Below are 20,592 nucleotides of genomic sequence, written 5' to 3' on the forward strand. Positions count from 1 at the left end.
GTTAATAACTGACGCGTTGCAGTTTTCCTGCGTCGCGTAAAACGCGCAAACACTGTCGTTGATTTGTTAACTGTGTTCCGACGTCAAAGTGTTGTACGCGTTTGTTGCGTCGAGAAGCTTTCCAAAGCTACAGGAAGCTTTTCAACTCATCATGTTTTAATGTTGATTTAGCTGTTTGTAGCGCACTCTGAAACCTAAGTTTAAATATGACCCTGTACCACAAAATCATTAACAAATGCTGGAGGGTCACTTATTTTTCAAATGGAGTTTCATATACATCACCTGAAAGCTGAACAAGCTTTCAATTGATGTTTGGATGGGAAAACATAAGTGCTATATGAGAAAATCCTTAATTTGTGATTCAGAAAAAAGTTAAAATGAATTGCTTAGTAGCCTATGTTATTAAGTTTTGATATTTACAGGTAATTGAGTAAAAGTATTCAGGGACTTTTAATAACAATAAGATAAAGTGTATCCGCAGGGTCTTAAAATGCTCTTAAAAAGTCCTAAATTTGACTTAGTGTCACCTGCAGAAACCCTGTACATTCATTCATTCATTTTCTTTTTGGCTTAGTCCCTTTAATAATCTAGGGTCACCACTTCGGCATGAACCGCCAAACTTATCCAGCATGAGTTTTTATGTTTTAAGCAGGGGACGCCCTCCCAGCCGCAACCCATCACCAGGTAAAACCCTGTTCATATATATATATATATATATATATATATATATATATATATATATATATATATATATATATATATATATATATATATGAAAGAGAGAGAGAGTTGGCCACTTATATGGATACACATTAATAATTTTATTTGGAATTTCACAAAAAAAAAAAAAAAAACAATGGTGTGCTTGGTTTAACATAACTTTATTCGTTCATGAGTTATTTACAAGCCCCCTACTAATGTGGCACAAACAGGACATTAATATCACCAACAATTCCCATTTTATTAAGGTGCATCCATATAAATGGCCCACCCTGTATATATACATGCCACAACAACAATATCTTGCAGGTTAATTATTACAATGTTAAATCCCTCACAGCAAGAAGGTCGCTGTTGAACCCCAGCTAGGCCAGTTGACATGTGTTGAGTTTGCATGGTCTCCTCATGCTTATGTGGGTGCTCTGCTCCGGTTTCTCCCACAGATTTTTAAAAGGAGGCGTGGCACCTAACCCCACCCCTAAACCTAACCGTCATTGGGGGATGAGCAAGTCATTCTAAATCATACGAATTAGCCACTAAATCAAAAAGTTATGAATTGCCGTGAGATTGTGTTGGTAAAATAAAAAAAAATTAGTTGGTGATTCATTCTGCTTTGGCAACCCCCGTTAAATTGGGGACTAAGCTGACGGAAAATAAATACCAGCACATGTATCTTACGACATATTAGATGCAATCAATATAATAAAGGGGTTTAATCTAAATCTTCTGAAGTGATACAATCACTTTACATTATAAGATTTAATTAGATTCATTTCAGGACATGCTTGATGTGCCAGTGACACACAAAAAAAGAGTTTATCAGTTGTTTTTTTTTTTTTTTTTTTTTTTTAAGGCTGAATTGTATTTCAAACCTAATTTAAACAGATGTCTTTGGAAAGAATAATTTATTTGCATATCAGCCACATTTCTTTCAGCATGAAATGAAAACTAAGATCGTCCTTTCCCCACTATTGTCTATTGTTATGTACATCCAATTGAACAGTTTCTAAAATTAGAAAAAAATAGGGAGGTGCGTTATTTTGTTCTTTGGGAGCTGATTGGAAAATTGGATGATGGGCTTTGCTAACAAAATGAAGGAAGATTTGAATGCCAGTTTGCACTCTGTTGTGGAGGAATACTGTCAACCAGAATCACCATCGGCATTCTCGGGTGAAGAGTGTTTTCTGATGATGACAAGGATGATGAGCTGAATTTTACAGACAGAATTGTATCATATTTGTTTGTGCAACTGCGAAGACAAGACTAAAACAAGACATGCACTAATAGCCCCACCCTAAAAGCTTTCCATGTGACTAGAAGTGAAGAAGTCATTTTGAGAGTAGATAAAAGGTATTTGATTAAAGATTATGAGGGCAAATATATTTTTTACAAAATAATGAAGTGAGCAGATTGATCATTTATGACAAGCACTATATACTTAAACTGAGCACAGGCACGATTGCCCCCACTCTGCCAGTCCACTAACACTAGCATTGCAATTTTACATTCTGACCCCTTAAGCATGTTTGTGTCATCAATGCGACTGTTTAGAAGACAACAGGAAGAGAAGCACAGTTGCTCAGTACAATGGAGATTGCTTTAGTTATATTGTTGTGTTGTATTATTTTGAGTCATTTGGGACACATGGCCAAACACATCCACCACTTTTGATGCTTAGAAATTTCTTGAAGTGCAGTGGGGGTTTACATTTTTGATAAACTAGGACAGTTTTCATTCATTGACAAGTCCCAGCTAACAAAATTCATGTGGCTTAAATCCAGCCCACAATAGACACTTTACATTCGACCCACATACCGCATGGAATGATGGCACCTGGGCAGTCTGTTCCTGTTTGCCAGATCTGGGCCACAATTAAGCCATACAAATATCACATATTAGCCAGAATTCAACCAAATAAATCAGAACTGACCTTATTTTGGGCCACAGTTTTATTCTCGCCCAGATCTGGCCCACAAAAGACAATTACATCCGGCCCACATATTGCATGGATTGATGGCACTTGGGCAGTTTGTTCATGTTTGCCAGATCTGGGCCACAGTTAAGTCATAGCAAAACCACATATTAGCCAGAATTCAACCAAATGAACCGGAATTGACTCTATTTTGGGCCACAGTTTGCTTTTCTTTTGGCCCAGATCTGGCCCACACCAGATACTTAAATCTGGCCCACATACCGCATGGAATGATGGGTCTTGGGCGGTCCACTCCTGTTTGCCAGAGCTGGACCACAATTAAGCCATAGCAATACCATATATCAGCCAGAATTCAACCAAATGAACCAGAATTGACTCTATTTTGGGCCACAGTTTGCTTTTATTCTTGCCCAGATCTGGTCCACACCAGATACTTACATCTGGCCCACATATCACATGGAATGATGGCACTTGGGCGGTCCACTGCTGTTTGCCAGATTTGGCCCACATATGCCATATATTCTCCGGGCCACTTTAAGCTCACAGCCACCTTAGCCAGGTTTACTGTGCCTAATATTTGCCAAAAGTGGCCCACATATGTTTTAAGATAACTGGGCCACATATGCCATATCTTCACTTGGCAACTTTAGGCTAAAAGCAACATTAGCCAGAGATTACTGTGCCAAATATTTGCCAAAAGTGGCCCTCATATGTTTTAACATAACTGGGCCACAGTTTCCATAATTGTTCTGGGCCACAGTAGGCTCACAGCCACATATAGGCAGAGCTTATTGTGCCGAACATTTGACAAAAGCTACCCACATATGTCCTAAAATAACTGGGCCACATTTGCACATGTGAGCCACTTTGGGTTTAGACCCAGATTACCTTAATGACTATGCCACATTTTGCCAATTGAGTCCCTCATTTGTCCTCCATCATTTGGGCCAAATTGACCATTTTCCACATTGACCACATTAGGCTCACATTCAAATTACATTTTGCCATAAGTGCCAAATCTTTGCCTTAAATGGCCCATATATTAATTGGAATCTTTGCATTACCTTTTGCTATTGTACAGGTGGGCCACTTCAGGCTCACATTCATTTTGTCTGGCCCGAGAGAAGACCGCCAGTGCCACATAACTGCCTAAAGTGGCCCACACTCGTATGCAGGGGTAAGAATGAGTTATAAATTTATATGGAACAATTTGTCAGTTATGACATAACATCTTCAGTTTTACACATGCGCATGCTTTAAACTCACACTACATGTTTACCACACCGAAAGCCCGGGACAAAACGGGCTAGGGCTGGCCAACCGAAATGTACCAGGGCAGTGAATGGAGCATTCACACTAGTCAAAAGAAGATTTGTGGGTCAAATATGCCAGGGAATGGTCTGGGTAGCCTAGTTTGAGTACAGCCTTAGTTGGTGTAAATGGATAATTGGACGCAACCGCTCTTTTTTTATTGGAAAGTTGAAATACTGGCTGTAACAGCCTGACTCTCTCTCAGGATCATATTCTGTTGCCTCTTTGCTCAAATTATGTTTTAATTATTGTTCCATTACCAGAGCCTACTCAGGTTTTAATAATTTGGAGCCCTACTTAAATAACTGCTCTTGGACCCTACACATTATGGTGGGTGAAGACTACAAAATATTCTCACCAAGAACCGATGTGATGTGATGGGGTTCACAGCATTTTTCACACAATGTTATGTCACAACAGTTTCCGTGGACGGATTTCACATGTGGTCAAGATGCAACTCAAACAAGGTTTTCCTTTAGCATCACAACTCCAGTGCAGAGTGATTTCTCCTCAACCAAGCGTAACCACAGAATATTCAAATAGTTTTAAAACAGTAATGATGTAACAGATGTAAATGCCAATTTGATACACACTCTGAACTATTTGTAAAGATTTCAAAGCTTCTTTCAAAGCAGCCATCACTAGTTCAAAGCTCCACCTTCTGACCAAGATGCACGCAACAACGCAACCAGCTTATGTCAGTAGCTTTGATGTCATCTTCAGTTTCATAGACCAGGGGAACAAATAAGGACAGAATGAGTATTCTTTTTTGAGTAATGCATTCTCAATCTGCTTGGGTTTGTCTTTAGATCGTCTCATTTATTTTTAGACGGCAAAATATAAAAGGGATGTTGTTCTCTCTGTTGTGTCTACTACTACAGCAACAACAGACAACAACAAAAGTAGCACTTTAGACTGCCTTCAGACAGAACACTTCCAATTCACCTACTTACACAGCAGTCTAAAAGTATGTCCTCTTTTTGTGAAGTAAAAGTACATCATTTTTAATATGTAGACATATTAAAGTACTGATCTGTTGCATTGTAAACCTGGCTTAGTAGCATAGAGCAGTAGTCGTATGTAAAAGACAATATATAATTTGACTGAAGCATATATATTATTATCATGATGTCTTCCACTATTTCAAAAAGAATAGAAAAAGACAAAGTATTTAAGACTAAAAGTTGAATTATTGAATTGAAAGTATGACTTAAGTCATAATAAGGAAATTACAGTCAAAATATGACAGTGGAAAGCGCTTTTGAAGGTTTGTTAATAAACTACATAATAATAATAATAATATCTCTTACAGCACATGCAATATACTTCTGTTCTACATGCAGCCTCTCATCTCAGTGCCTCTGTAACTTTATTTAGCCATGGTTTTCCTTTTACTTTCTCTAAAAAGGAGCAACAGAATCTAAAATAGGACCATGAACCGCAAAACGTTACACAGGCATATTTTTGGCATTAGCTATAAATGCATGTAGGTCTAAATTTGGGTGAAAAAGATTTTTCTTTTCTGCCAAAATCATTAGGATATGAAGTAAAAAAAAAATCACGTTTCATGAAGTTTCCTAGTGTAAATATATCCAAAATTATTTGATCATTAATATGCCTTGCTAAGTGTTTAATTAAAGCAAAATTAAAGGTGATTTGATTCAATATTGAGTTTTTTTTTCAGATTTACGAATAGTTGTTGCTCAGCTAAATATCATCAAATACTAAGAAATCAAACACTTTAATTATTCATATTTCAGATTATTTTACATTCACAAAACCAGTCATATGGACCAATTTTTTTTGTATACCCATTAAATTTGCCCATATGACTGGTTTCATGGTTCATCATCACAAACCAGGTAGCAAAGAATTCCTGCCCACATTTGGTATAAAATTAGCACAGCAGGCAATCATCTGGCACTGGCATATAGCATGTGGGCCAAACATGGCCTGGGTTTGACAGAGGTGGCACCTTCTTTAAAGAGGCACACAAGACTTGGCCCAGATGTTAAAAAATTATGTGTGGGCCACTTAAGTTTGACCAATCTTGTCCCACATTTAAAATACATGTAAATTATTTTTGAGTTTCAAGTTTCACACTTAGGTAATACTTAACTGTAATAGCAGGTTTGGCATCCTGTCCTGGGAGAGAACCCTGAGCTCAGAGATAGATGAGATCATGCATTTCCTGAGAGCACCTGGTTCATTTTTTACCTTTACCTTGGTATATAAGGTGGTTCTATACGAATCTATTCAGAATGTATGTGTTAAATGCTTGTGACTGTTATTACAATTTGCTTATGTCACATGTTTTTAGACTGTGGGAAAAAAAAACAGAGTACCCTGGGAAAACCCATGCGAACATGGAGAGAACTTGCAAACTCCGTGCAGAACGTGGGACTGGCTCAATTAGGACTTGAACTATTGGCCCTCCCGCTGCAAGGTAGCAGCCCCAGCCACTGAACTGCTGTGTCACCCGACACAAAGAGAAACAATTCTACCATTCAGATCACTTCAAGAAAAAGTATGACTATATGCAAATTTCATGCAGCCGCCACTTTTAAAAATGAGCACTATAAACATTGCAACAACATGCTGTGGACTACAACGCAATTTTAGAGTGCAGATGTAATTTAAACCACTTTAATATCATTCAGTTCAGTTTAATGTAAACAATTAAAAGCATATTAGACATCAAACAACATCACAATCTCTTTAAGAGTGATACGCTTAAGTGTCCTCCTAGACTTCAGTTCATGGCACCAGGTAAACACAGTGGGAACGCTTCCCTGTTCAGCCTATGTAACCCAGTGAGCGATAAAACAATGCAGTCCTCTGTAGCACAACCTCGTGTTGTCTGTAAGAGTGTTGTAATTTTAAAAATGTCCATTTCCCATTAACATTTAAGCACTGTTGAGCACGTTCTTGAACACCGTTGATTTGCCATAGTATTCACCAGTGCTTTACACAAATGACTGTGATTGGCCGTGAAGGTCATCAATTCACTGCACTTTACCAAGTGCAAACGGATACACGGAGACTAGAGCATTTTATAGCTGATGACCTTCACAGTCAATTACAGACATTTCTGTCACCCACTGGTGAATAGTATGGCAAATCAGTGCTGTTTAAGAACGCACTAAACAGCACTTAATTGTTAGCAGGAAATGGATGTTTTTTTTTTATTTATTTTTTATTTCAGTTCCTAAATAAGTGCTGAAATTCAGTATTGTGACAAGTCTAATGAAATAGTGAAATAGTCAGTTCAATAACTTGAGTTTGATAGATGGCATCTAAAATGAGAGTTTGAGAAAGAAAACGATAGCTAACTTGTGCCATTTTTCTTGACTTAGCAGAAAATATGGTCTGATATGCCTTTTTGTTAACTATCCATTCAGGACAGACATTCGGGTCACTTCGAAGGCGGTGAAATGATACATTTGTGTCACTTTCTCTTCACTGATAAGATATACAGCCAGGTTCACAACGTTCCTGTGTGACTTCAGGCGACACTTTCGGGCTTCTTCCCACTGCAGCCTCAGTTTTGCTTTTAAAATGGCAGCCACATAAAATCATTCTATAGCGTAGCTAAAGCGCAATGCTTCATTGCAGTTGTGACATGCCAAGATATCTGGCCCCTTTCAGGCCTAGTTATGGGACACAATCAGCTTTGCTTGGCCCACATGCTGCAGTAAATTACAGTGTATGACTGGAGCAAGTCTTGCTTCCAGACAAGGGCTAAACATTGACCATATTTGGGCCAAGTCTCAGCCAAGTGAGTTCTTGAAGCGACCTGATTGGTAGAATCGATTTTCTGTACTCAAAAATAATTCAAATGTATTTTAAATGTGGGTTGAGATAGGCCAAACTTACATGGCCGACTGATCAGTTTTATCAAATCTGGGCCAAATGCTACATTCAATTTCTGGCCCATGTTTTTGTATGCCGCCTTAAAGATGGTGCCATGTTTGGCCCACATGCTGTATGCCAGCGCTGGATGAATGCCTGCTGTGCCAGATTAATGCCAAATGTGAGCTAGAATTATTTGCTATCATTAGTTTAAAAAACTTAAAAGTTAGTTGCTGTTTAGTATCTAAGCTATTTTGAAATACAGCCAATAGAAACATGTGACCATGGTTTCCCCAGATTAGCAAACATACGTAACCAAATTGACTTATGCATGCCAAAAGTCATTGTTCTACCTCTGAGTTATTTAAAAAAAAGAGTTTGAGATGTGAATAGGAAGCTGTGGTTCAGAGCAACTGCATGAAATAGACAAGAGTGTGAGTTGGTGGGCCAGTTGCATGGTCATAAAAACAAGTACAATCTACCCAAACATAACATAAAATATCACTGTTAGCTTTTTTCATTGCACATTTTTTCCTTCTCATATTTGATTGCACGTTTTCTCTCACCCACATAATTTCTTGAGCATGCATTTTTGGCTTTACCCATCACTTGTGAGACAGCACTAACAGGTACAGTTTTGTTTCCAGATACAGAAAGTGGTCTGGCGTTTTTCTAAAGTCCTAAAGCCAAGCCATGTTTGGTCAAAAGATTCAAAAGATTTAGAGTAGAGAGTATTTGGGCCCACACAACAGCATAGCAGATAAAGAAACAATTAAAATACAAAAATCAGCCCAAGTATAAAGCACATACTGCTCTCTACAATAATGATGTCTACACTGTAAAACCCAACAGTCAACTTTATTTTCTTAAATTTACTGAAAGTTAAATCTAATCATTGAAAAGAATTTTGAGCTCAGTGTTGCAGGTAATGATTTAATTAAATACTTCATTACTTCAGCTTAAATGGAGTAATTTAACAGTACTCATTTATAGATTATTATTTTTTAACTCAAATGGTTTGAGTTGCCATAACTTATTTGTTTTAACAGTACTCAGTTGGTTTGAGTTCTCTTCATTTATTGGGTTTTACTGTGCTCAAATAGCTTTGTTTACTCAAATGGATTAAGTTCACAGTACTCATTAGGATTTGTCTTTCAACATAAATGTTTTTTTGCAATCAATTTCCTCAAAGGGTTTGAGTTACCTTAACGTTTGGGTTTTATAGTGTAACAAAAGTAATATTTTTTAATAAATCTTGCTAAAAACCTTTGTAGACATTTGACAAAAAAAAAAAAAAAAGTTCAAACAGGTTAGTAATAAGTGACACTGCTGTTGCTGTTTGTGAAGTTGTTTAATAATGCCGATGAGCTGAGGTTTTGAGATTTTTTTTTCATTTTAGTTAATCTAAGGACAGGCTTCACAGGTATTTTTGTAAAAAAAATAAATTCCCCTCCATTAAAAAAAATTACAGAGGCAATTTTTAATATCTTTACCCTGACAAGAGGTTTTAAAACGTTTGGTTTCAGTGACCTGACACTGCACTTTAGAGTGTACTGGCAGCCAAACCTCATTTAAAAAGCTGCAGGTTTGAAAATTCCCCTGTTTGTGTGGACAGCAAAGCCTAAGGCTGTGACTGAAGTCAGTTTTGTGTTCCTCTTCAGTGATTGTTACTAGCAGTAGTTCATCATTAATGTTCACCAAACACTTTAACTCTGTTGTTTTAACTCTCTTTGTGTAAGTGGGACTAAATACTTAATGAGATGTTCATTTTACTGTGAGGATCTTGTTGTGTATCAAATAAGGTCTACTTTGCAGTAAAGATATCAGTTAAAGTGTTAAGTTATTTTTAGATGGAATATTATGAAAGCTAAAGAAAAAAAACATTAAATAAGACCAATAAACTTGAACAATATATATATATATATATATATATATATATATATATATATATATATATATATATAATTTGTGACATACATACAGTTGAAGTCAGAATTATTACCTAACTATTAACTTTAAATTTCTTTTTTTTTCTTCTTCTTTTTTTTATTTCCTAAATATGTTTGACAGACCAAGGACATTTTCACAGTATTTCTTATAATACTTTTTTCTTCGGGAGAATGTCTTTTTTTTTGTTTTATTTCGGTTAGAATAAAAGTTTGAGATGTGAATAGGAAGCTGTGGTTCAGAGCAACTGCATGAAATAGACAAGAGTGTGAGTTGGTGGGCCAGTTGCATGGTCATAAAAACAAGTCTTATGCAGATTCCACCTACAATCTACCCAAACATAACATAAAATATCACTGTTAGCTTTTTTCATTGCACATTTTTTTTCCTTCTCATATTTGATTGCACGTTTTCCCTCACCCACATAATTTCTTGAGCATGCATTATTGGCTTTACCCATCACTTGTGAGACAGCACTAACAGGTACAGTTTTGTTTCCAGATACTGAAAGTGGTCTGACGTTTTTTTTTTTTTTTTCTCACTTGCACCGTCCGCCCACCCAAGGGCTTTATGAGTGATGGTTATCTCTCAGTCTCATTGTGCAGTGGGTCTTTTCACACTACTTTGGATGTGCAGTTGTCATTTCTGAATTGGCCAAAGACGCTGTGCATATGGCTTCAGGTAACGTGTCGTATCCTTCAGTTTTTGTGGTTGACGGACACATGAGACCCCCTCCTCTACCCCCCAAGCCGGCCAGTAGACATCGGAAGGAAGCCATCCAGACTTTGCTGTTCATCCTGGTGACTTTGGCTCTGTTTGGCATGGCTGTGGAAGCCTGCTTCATCTACCGTCTGTACTCAGTCAAAGAAACTATTGTAAGTACAATTCAGTGCAACTTTTACTTTTAGCATCAGCACTTTCAGCTCATCTCAGAAGTTTCTGACGCTCTTTTCTTTTACACAATGAATGTGGATGATAGTCATTGGAGCGTGACTCATTCAAGTGCAGTCTAACAGTTTCAAATATCTAAAATAAGAAGATTCAGATGGCTGAAATAAACTAAAACTAAAAATTGAGCAAGATTTCAAATAAAGTTTTTTTTTCTTTTGAATCTTCTGAAAAATTGAATGATCAGTTTACACAAAATGTTAATAATAGTAAGACATTCTTTATGATTTTTATTTATTTCTTTTAAAGGACCATGTGATAGTAAAGATTAGGGTAATGGTGCTTTGTCATCGTGGAAAGAAATCTCATTTTACAATGTATTAACCAATAAATCTAATTTGTTATTTTAAATTGATATTATATTTCACAGAATTGAAGTATTTTACTGTATTTTTGAACAACTTAATGGATTACTTATAGGGACAACTTTTAAAAATAAACATTTATACTGACTACATGAACAAAATTAAAATGAAATGGATATATTTTAAGTGGCATTTAAAATTTCCAAAGAAAATTAGCATTATTCATTTGTTTATGATGAGTTTTTTCACTTTGAAGACCATGAAAATAATATATTATTTGCCATAAATGTGAAATTGGTAAACCGACACTCTGGAGCCTGTTAAAAACGCCCATTTTTCAGAGAAGAGGTTTTAAAACGTTTGGTTTTAGTGACCTGACACTGCACTTTAGAGTGTACTGGCAGCCAAACCTCATTTAAAAAGCTGCAGGTTTGAAAATTCCCGTTTGTGTGGACAGCAAAGCCTAAGGCTGTGACTGAAGTCAGTTTTGTGTTCCTCTTCAATGATTGTTACCAGCAGGAGTTCATCATTAATGTTCACCAAACACTTTAACTCTGCTTAAGTGTTATCTTGTTGTGTATCAAATAAGGTCTACTTTGCACTAAAGATATCAGTTAAAGTGTTAAGTTATTTTTAGATGGAATATTCTAAAAACTAAAGAAAAAAAAACATTAAACAAGACAGATACACTTGATTTATTAATTTATTAACACAGTATACTCCAATTTTCCAGGATTTATACTAACAAGTTATTTGCCAACTAGCAACTATAGTTGACAATGTATACAAAAAAAAGATCCCTCTATAGATCTCATGTAAGATCTCATGTAAGATATGTATGTATATATATATATATATATATATATATATATATATAGTTGAAGTCAGAATTATTACCTAATTATTAACTTTAAATTTCTTTTCTTTTTTTCCCCTTATTTTACACTTCCCAAATGATGTTTGACAGAGCAAGGACATTTTCACAGTATTTCCTATAATACTTTTTCTTCTGGAGAAAGTCTTTTTTTTGTTTTATTTCGGTTAGAATAAAAGTGGTTTTTAATTTTTTAAACAGCCATTTTAATGTCAAAATTATTAGCCCCTTTAGATTGTCTACAGAACAAACCATCATTATACAATAACTTGCCTAATTCTTCTAATCTGCCTAATTAACCTAATTAACCGTGAATCCTTTAAATGTCACTTTAAGCTGTAAGTGTCTTAATAAATATCTAGTAAAATATTATTTACTGTCATCATGGCAAAGATAAAATAAATCACTTATTAGAAATGAGTTATTAAAACTATTATGTTTAGAAATGTAAGAAGAAATCGATTAAATACAGAAATTGGGGAACAATAAACAGGGGGGCTAATTATTCTATTAATATAATTATATATATATATATATATATATATATATATATATATATATATATATATATATATATATATATATATATATAGTAACATGAAAATTTATTTTAAGAGGGTTTATCTCCATTTTTATAATCTCCATAGACAATAAAAATAAAGTAGTGACTGCAGGTTAAATTAGGGGAGTAAAAGTACCGATACAGCACTAAAAATGTATTCACTTCGCCTTTATTTGTATAGCGCTTTTACAATGTAGATTGTGTCAAAGCAGCTTTACATAAAATATTCATAGTAAATTGTAACAGTGTAGTTCAAGGGAAAGTAAAAGTAAACATTTAAAAAACGACTTAGTAAATTACAATTCCTAGGAAAAACTACTCAATTACAGTAGTAATTTGTTACTTTACACCACTAATCATGGGATTTTGATCTCCCCTCTTTCAACTCTTGATGTTGAATATTCAACTCTGCAGTTTAACAGTGTGACTTTTATTGACATTTTGGCAAAGTTTTAAACATTATACTGAACAAGTAATAAATAAAAGACAAATAAGTCTGTAAAATGACAAAAAAAAATGTACTGGTAGTTTATTACAACAAAAACAGACAATATATCACTTTAACCATGCATGAAAAATGTCAATAAAAATCACTTTTTCAAACTTTTCAGTACTAAATAGTTGTTAATATATTAATAATTAAATAATTGTTGGCACAAATATTAAGGTCCCATAATGCAATGCAAAAGCATAAAAGAAAAACACAAAATATTGAAACTGTTAGTTTACGGATATTGCAGTGCAAATAGAGGCATTTAAATCAACATGCGTTTAGTTTTTCACTCTGTAGATAGAAGTTCAGTTGGAGTTTCAGTCTGCCCCCTGTTTACTTGAAGTTTGCAGAAATGCAATTGGACAGACCCACTTAAGCTCAAACCACATGTTGTGCTGTGGTTACCTGACCCCTGCCTAGCAAATACAACTATGAGAATAATATAGGTCTCAACCAACCTGTTCCAGCAAATTAAGATAACTAGAACAAGCATATCTTTTGATTTGGATGATAACCAAATGCAAGTAGCCACACAGCAAACATCACTTGCATGCTATTAACTATTACAGCACACAGCTTTACAGCTTCATGACAAAAAAGTTGAATCAAATAAATTTTTCTAGTCATCTGAACTTAAATCAGTCAAACTAAAAATATTTAGTTAAACTCGGCATAGCTGCAAAAAAGAAAAAAAAAAAACTTAATAAACTATGTTAAGGCAACATAAAAACATGACTTTGTCATTTAATATTTTTCAGTTTGCAATTATTAATAGGGTTAGGTATCGTTTGGGGTTATTTCAATACCCGTGCTAAATCAATACTTTTAAAATGGTACCGGTGCCAATATATATATATATATATATATATATATATATATATATATATATATATATATATATATATATATATATATATATATATATATATATATATATATATTCATTATAATTGAACAATAAGTTTAAAATAAGTTTAAAGTTAACATCATTTTATACTTTATATATCTAAATTGCAATAAAAATTGTTTTCTTTGATCATTGGTTTGTTAGCATGAATGCAAGATTTGCATTATGCTTATAACTTTACATTAGTCTACTACTAACCTGTGGAAAGGCTGTCATCGAAATCAGGGAACACCTTTTTTTCTGGGTTTGGGGCTTGTGACTACTTTGACATGGACATCAGTGATTTAAAGATTTGTTCTAATCTGAATAAGACAATAATTAGATTCAGGTGTTTACATGAGTTTGCTTTTGAATGTTAAATTCATGATTCCCAGTTAAATGTTATAGCACATAGATCCATCAACGTCATTGCGTCACCAGCCTATAAATGTTTCCTCCACAGTTTGTGTCTGTGGTCCTTTAAGATAATCAAATATCCCTATTTACATGCTAGACTCTTGATCAGAGTATCGTCCTAATCATATTAAAATCAGAGTATTGGTGTCCATGTAAACATACTCAAAGTGCCAGATGATGTCACAAGCTGTCAAAGACAGTCCATTCCTCACCTTTAAGTTGATTACATGAGCCCTCAAATTTCATAAGTTTGACATGTTTTCCCCTTACACGCAATTTTTATGTATCATCTTCTGCATGTTGGTGTGTCAGAATCCTTGCTTGTAAAATAAAGCCATACTTTAGAATGCTTAGTTTAAGCAAATTAGATGAATGCGATCATGCGTGTTGAAGAAGGGAGTCGCTCACCGCATGCGCCGTTATGCACGCTTTGCCTTCTATAAGCAACAAGAACAAACGCCTGACATCGCTAACGTCTGTATCCCTCAAAGCTGTTTAGAATTAAATATTTAAAGATGGTGTGAACGAAGAGCCAAGCGGCGGTTCTGGTGTGCGACTTGCTTTTTGTTCTTATCGCAGCACCAGTGGCACCGGAATTAGGCATCGAAATTCAAATGCTGATTCAGTCCAGTGCATACCTTCTGTCCAGTGCATACCAAAGATACCGGTGCTATAATGGCACCTGGTTTCGGTACCCAACCCTAATTATTAAGCAAAATAAATCTGAAGCACAACTGTTTTGAAGGCTTACATTGATAATAGGTTTCCATTAAAGACCAATCCCAATCCCAATTCTCTTTTTGGATTTGGGATTATAGATAGCGAAATGTTTTCATTTTAGCTTAGTTAACAAGTATGTTAGTAGTTATGAATATATTAAACATATGCTTGTTTGTTGTAAAAATTCATAATAATCCTAAAAAAAAAACACTAATTTGTGGATCGCCACACTTCCAAGTGCAGCTTCTCTGCCATTGTAGCTGGTGTATTCTGGAAAATTTTCTTACTCCTTGGTTTCGAGTGTGGTCCTGATAAATCTCAGTGAAAAGGGCTATCTACCCTTTCCCCCAGCCCTACACCTTCAAGCTAAAGATAATTGGGTCACCCCTTCCCCTTTACATGAACGCACAAAACGAGGGGTAAGGCGAAGGGCAAAGGGGTAGAATTAGGATTGGCTTAAGTATTAATTCATTGTATTAGAAGGATTTCTGAAGAATTACTTACTGTAAGTGTTGTTGTGGTTAGTAAGTTTGCTTTTGAGTTTCTGCATGGTACTTTTTTGGAGACCAGTAATGCTCTTCATATCATTTCAAATAAATAACTGAAGTTGTATAAACTAAATGAACAAATAAATAGATTTTAAGCAGTATTTAATGTGTAAAATGTGTTCTAGTGACTTTACACAGAAATAACAACACGTCTCATGTATTATACAAGGAACTACTTTCTTCTGCCATTCACATCTGCAGCTGACAATCAGAAGAGCAGAAACTGTTGCCTGTCACAAACGTCACTTTAGAGCTAGTATTTGAATGACTCTCAAGCGTAATGTCCAAAGTGATGACAGGTTATTTTTGCTCATATTTTAAGATTACAAGGCTGAACGACATGAAAGGCCATCAATCTACAGAGAATTCTCAGTTTTTCTCCGTCTAAGGACTTATTATGCAGTCTCTGTCACCGTCTTGTGGTGGAACGTCAACCGTCCCTTTCTTTGGTCAGCTGAGACGGGCTGATGGCTGCCGATGCACTGAACATAATCTAATATTTATAGCATTCAGTATTTTGCATATATGGCATATTTTAAATCTGTAGAATCCAAATATGAACATACAGAATGTGTAATTTGCATATACTTCCATTAATCAGAAATCTGAATCTGAATTTCGGTAAATCAGCCAATCCATAGTTTTCTTTCGGCTTAGTCTCTAATTAATTAGATTTATCTGATGTACTGATTTAGGTCACTATCGTGGAACGAACCGCCAATCATTCGTAAGTTTTACACAGAGAATGCCCTTCTGGTCGCAAGACTCGCAACCCAGTACTGGGAAACACCCAAACACTCTCGCATTCACACACACACTCATACATTGAGTATCTAATTTAGTTCATTCAATTACCTTATTTTGCATGTGTTTGGATTGTGGGGAAAACTGGAGCATACAGAAAAACTTGCAAACTCCACACAGAAATGCCAACCGGCCCAGCTGGTCCTCTAACCAGTGACCTTCTTGCTGTGAGGAGACAGTGCTAACCACCATTCCGCCACTCAATCCATAGTTTGTGCCTTATAAATACCACTTATAAATACCCATTCCATAAAACGTCAAAAGCTTAAAAGCATAAAAACAATGCTGAAATGGAATGACTTTTATCTCTGTAATTCCTTAAAGTATATAGGTAATGCTATTTCTTAATGACATTTACACAACGGCAGCTCATGGTGCATGACTGTAATTTCTCTGAGATGTTAAATCACACAATGACAATAACAATGTTTCAACTAAGCCACTTAAAAAACAAATACTCACACACATGTGATTGTCTGTGCAGATCCGGACAGATGAATCACACACTGCCATGAGCAAACAAGGTAAGGATCGCTCTACCAGCATGTGTTTGCCAGTATCAGTCTTTGAAGCATACATGACATGTGAACAACATAACACTGCACTAACCTTTTTTTCAATAATATCATAGACAAAGTTGTTGCAGAACCTAAAAAAAATCGTCTTGGAGAAATGAAGCCATCAAAACCAATGGGACAGCTGACAAGTAAGTTCACAGATTTGTTTTTTGTTTTAGATATTAAGTTTAGTTTAGTTGACATCACTAAAAACAGACATTACAAATCCAATCCCTTCTCAGTATTAAGCCACGGTTACACCATACTTATTGACCCATAAACTTCTACTCAAACTAATGCTCATGCAGCAGAGCAGAAATGCAAGCTTGTGCATCAATTTTTGGGTTGTTCCTAGCTGCGGCAGGAAGTTAATGTGAATTTGGTTATATTATTTACCTATTCATTGTGCTTTATTAACATCTACCACTACTACAACCATCAATGTAATATAAAAACAGTAATTATACATAGTATTATTCACTAATTTAATAAATTGCTCATTAATTGTGTTTTAATTATGTCAAACCCTTAACCCAACAATCACAATAATGTAAAACAGTAATTATATTGAGTATTATTCATATTGTTTACTAAATTACCCATTAAACTGTATTTTATTAACGTCTACCCCTACTCCAAGCCTTAAGCCAGAAATGTCAAAACTTTTGAATGTTACTCATGTAATGTATTAAATTAGCCAGCAATTGTGTTTTATTAACGTCTACCCCTACCCTTACACACACGGTAAAAATGCTAGGTTTAACAAAATTGATTTGTGTTAGGCAACATGAAGTAATTTTAACTAAAAGTTGACTTCTTAGTTTTTACAATTTTAGGAAGATTAAACATATAAAATATTAATTTGATGCCAAAAAGGATCTACAGGATTGTGTTGTTTCAGCTAATTTTAAATAAGTAAATTGAACAAACAGCAAACACATCATCATTATGCACCTATAAGGTTCTATCTGTGTTCTGACTGATTTTGAGATATTGAGCTTCAAAGTTTTTGCATTCACAGCAAACAGTCCATGTGTAACATTTTTAAAAAAAATAAAAAGTCTTAAAATTTAAACAACTTATAAAAAACATCCCATAATGTAAATAAGTTGTATTTTAATAAGAATATGTCAATAACTCAATTTTGACAAAAAATGTCAGATATAAACTTGTGTATTCTAAGGCAATTTTGAGTGCAGATAATTTGTAAAAACTGATATTGTAAAGGAGAAATTAAACAATATTGTTAAATAGATTTGGCTATACACTGTAAAACCCAACAGTCAACTTTATCAAAGTAAATGAGTGTAGTTAACTCAAAATTGTGCGAGTTTTGAGCTCAGTGTTGAAGGTAATGAGTTAATTAAATACCTCATTACTTCAACTTAAATAAAGTTCACAGTACTCATATAGATTCGTTTTTTTTTTTTTTTAGTCATATGGTGTGTAGCAATTGGTTTCCTCAAATAGTTTGAGTTGCCTTAACTTATTGAGTTTTACAGTACTCAGTTGGTTTAAGGTCTCTTCATTTATTGGGTTTTACTGTGCTCATATTTCTTTATTTACTCAAATGGATTAAGTTCACAATACTCATATAGATTAGTTTTTGAACTTAAATGGTTTATTGCAATCAGTTTTGCAATTTCCTCAAATGGTTTGAGTTACCTTAACTATTTGGGTTTTACAGTGTAGAGATGATGGAACATAGAGATGGATTGTCAGTGAGTGTATAGCTTTACATGGACAGAATGATTAAGACATGTTTAAAATCTACAACACAATATTTAAGGTAATTTATATATTTTTTTAAAGTTTTTAAATTTAAAACATTTTAAGATTTTAAAGAAGATCTGTTCTTGAACGAAACACTTCAACCACTGAAAATACATAACAAAGAAATAAAAATATTTTGGCCATTTCAATCTATCATTAGAGATGTCAAAATAAAAAGGGGCACTTTTAAGGTGCAGTATGTAAGTTTGACAACCAGTGGTTGACCTAGGTATTCCATGCCTGGTTCAAAACACACACAGAAGCGAGTCTGACTATCGAGCTTAAAGGCTGACTTAAGTCATGTTCTAAATAAAAGCAACAGCACGAGATAGAAGGACTATTTTTTTTCATATTAAAAGGAGTTTTTTTCCTAACAACACCTGAAATTTAGATTTTAGAAACACCTTCTATTACTTGCAGCTGAGCAACAGGATAAGCTGTCAATCCTCCCATCAGGTACACCTTGTGTTCTTTATCCAGTGCTAATGTGAATTTAAGTGCCATTTCACATGACATTTATTGCCATACTACTGAAAGCAGCAGCAGATAGTTAACTTCAGATCTTAAAAAAAAAAAAAAACAGTTTTAAATTGAATTTTAGAACTGTGAACCCGTTCAAGCCAACACAAATCAGGGATTCAGCATGTAGATTTAAAATTGTTAAAGAGATTTAATATGTATTAATTAGATTATACACCTTACCATTTCGTTGGAGTGCAGTGAGTGCACTATTCCGTCGTGTTTCATCTGGTGCAAATAGCTAATCAGAATCAATTTTATTGGCTAGTGTGATTCACACACTCAAGGAATTTATTTTGGCTACTTCTCTCATGATGTAGCTGTTGTCAGGACACAGGGTTACAATGCAACCTGCTCACCAAGTGTTTACATTCGTATTATTTATATTGATATTTGGCAATTAATAACCAGCTCATGTGGAACTCTGAATCTGCATCTCATTTTGGTCACGGGCAAAATACGCTGTTCTCCACCAAGGCAACCAAGGGTGATGAAATATAAATAGTATATATGTTCCGGCATGTAACGGACATTTTTTGTTTATTAGATGAACAAGAATGTTCACTTAGCATGTTTCTTAAATATCTGCAAACATATTATGATAGTTTTATGCTTTAGAAGAGTCAAAAACCTACATACAGCACCTTTAACTCAGCAATATTTTAATTGTGAGCCTAAATTAAGTTTTATTGTTGAAAAATGTGCTGTATGTCTCATTCACGTTGTCTTCTCCTTCACAGCTGGTTTGCGTGTAAATAATGAAGTTGTGCTGTGGCATGAGAATCATGACTCCATCCTTCACTTCATCAAACACAAATCACAGGAGGGAAAACTCATCATAGAGAAGGAGGGATTCTATTCTGTCTACTCTAAGATCAACTACAAGGAGGAGAGCATCTTATTCACCCACTCTGTAGTCAGAAATACACAGCGATTCGCAGGCGAAGAGATTCTGCTTTTGCAATCCTCCAGCTTACATCCAAAAATCCCAAGACCAAGCATCGAAAACAGCTTTCTCAATGGCGTGTTTCACCTTTACAAAGACGATGCGATTTTTGTCAGGGTAAAAAACTGCACAATTGTGTTGTCCAACTCTGCTGAAAACTACTTTGGGTTGTTTATGATTTAACTGAATTCTGAAGTCTGCCTTTTATCATATGACATTTAATAGCTTTGACGGGAAATTACATAATAGAAGGAGCAATATTTAGCTTTCCTTTGAGCCTGTCCTCAGATGTAAAACTTCTTTTGGACAAACATCTTTTTCTTTTAGAGCCACTAGCCTATGGAATAATTTTACAACAGAACAGATCACATGCACAGACTACAGAATGTTTTCAAGCCTGACCAGGAGGTAGTTTTTATGGAGGCAGATTAGTCTAACACAATATATATATATATATATATATATATATATATATAT

The 20,592-nt window shown here is 34.9% G+C and overlaps 1 protein-coding gene across 1 annotated transcript; it reads left to right on the forward strand.

Moving 5' to 3' along the window:
- The first annotated feature begins 10,434 nt into the window (after positions 1–10,434).
- On the forward strand, positions 10,435–20,298 carry tnfsf14a (TNF superfamily member 14a). Its single transcript, NM_001281995.1, has 4 exons — positions 10,435–10,638; positions 16,805–16,844; positions 16,952–17,026; positions 19,910–20,298. Exons 1-4 carry the CDS (start codon positions 10,435–10,437, stop codon positions 20,296–20,298), a joined length of 708 nt encoding a protein of 235 aa, NP_001268924.1.
- Positions 20,299–20,592: the final 294 nt, after the last annotated feature.

This window comes from Danio rerio, chromosome 3 (assembly GCF_052040795.2).
Source record: "Danio rerio strain M-AB ecotype USA chromosome 3, GRCz13ab, whole genome shotgun sequence".
Classification (NCBI taxonomy): domain Eukaryota; kingdom Metazoa; phylum Chordata; class Actinopteri; order Cypriniformes; family Danionidae; genus Danio; species Danio rerio.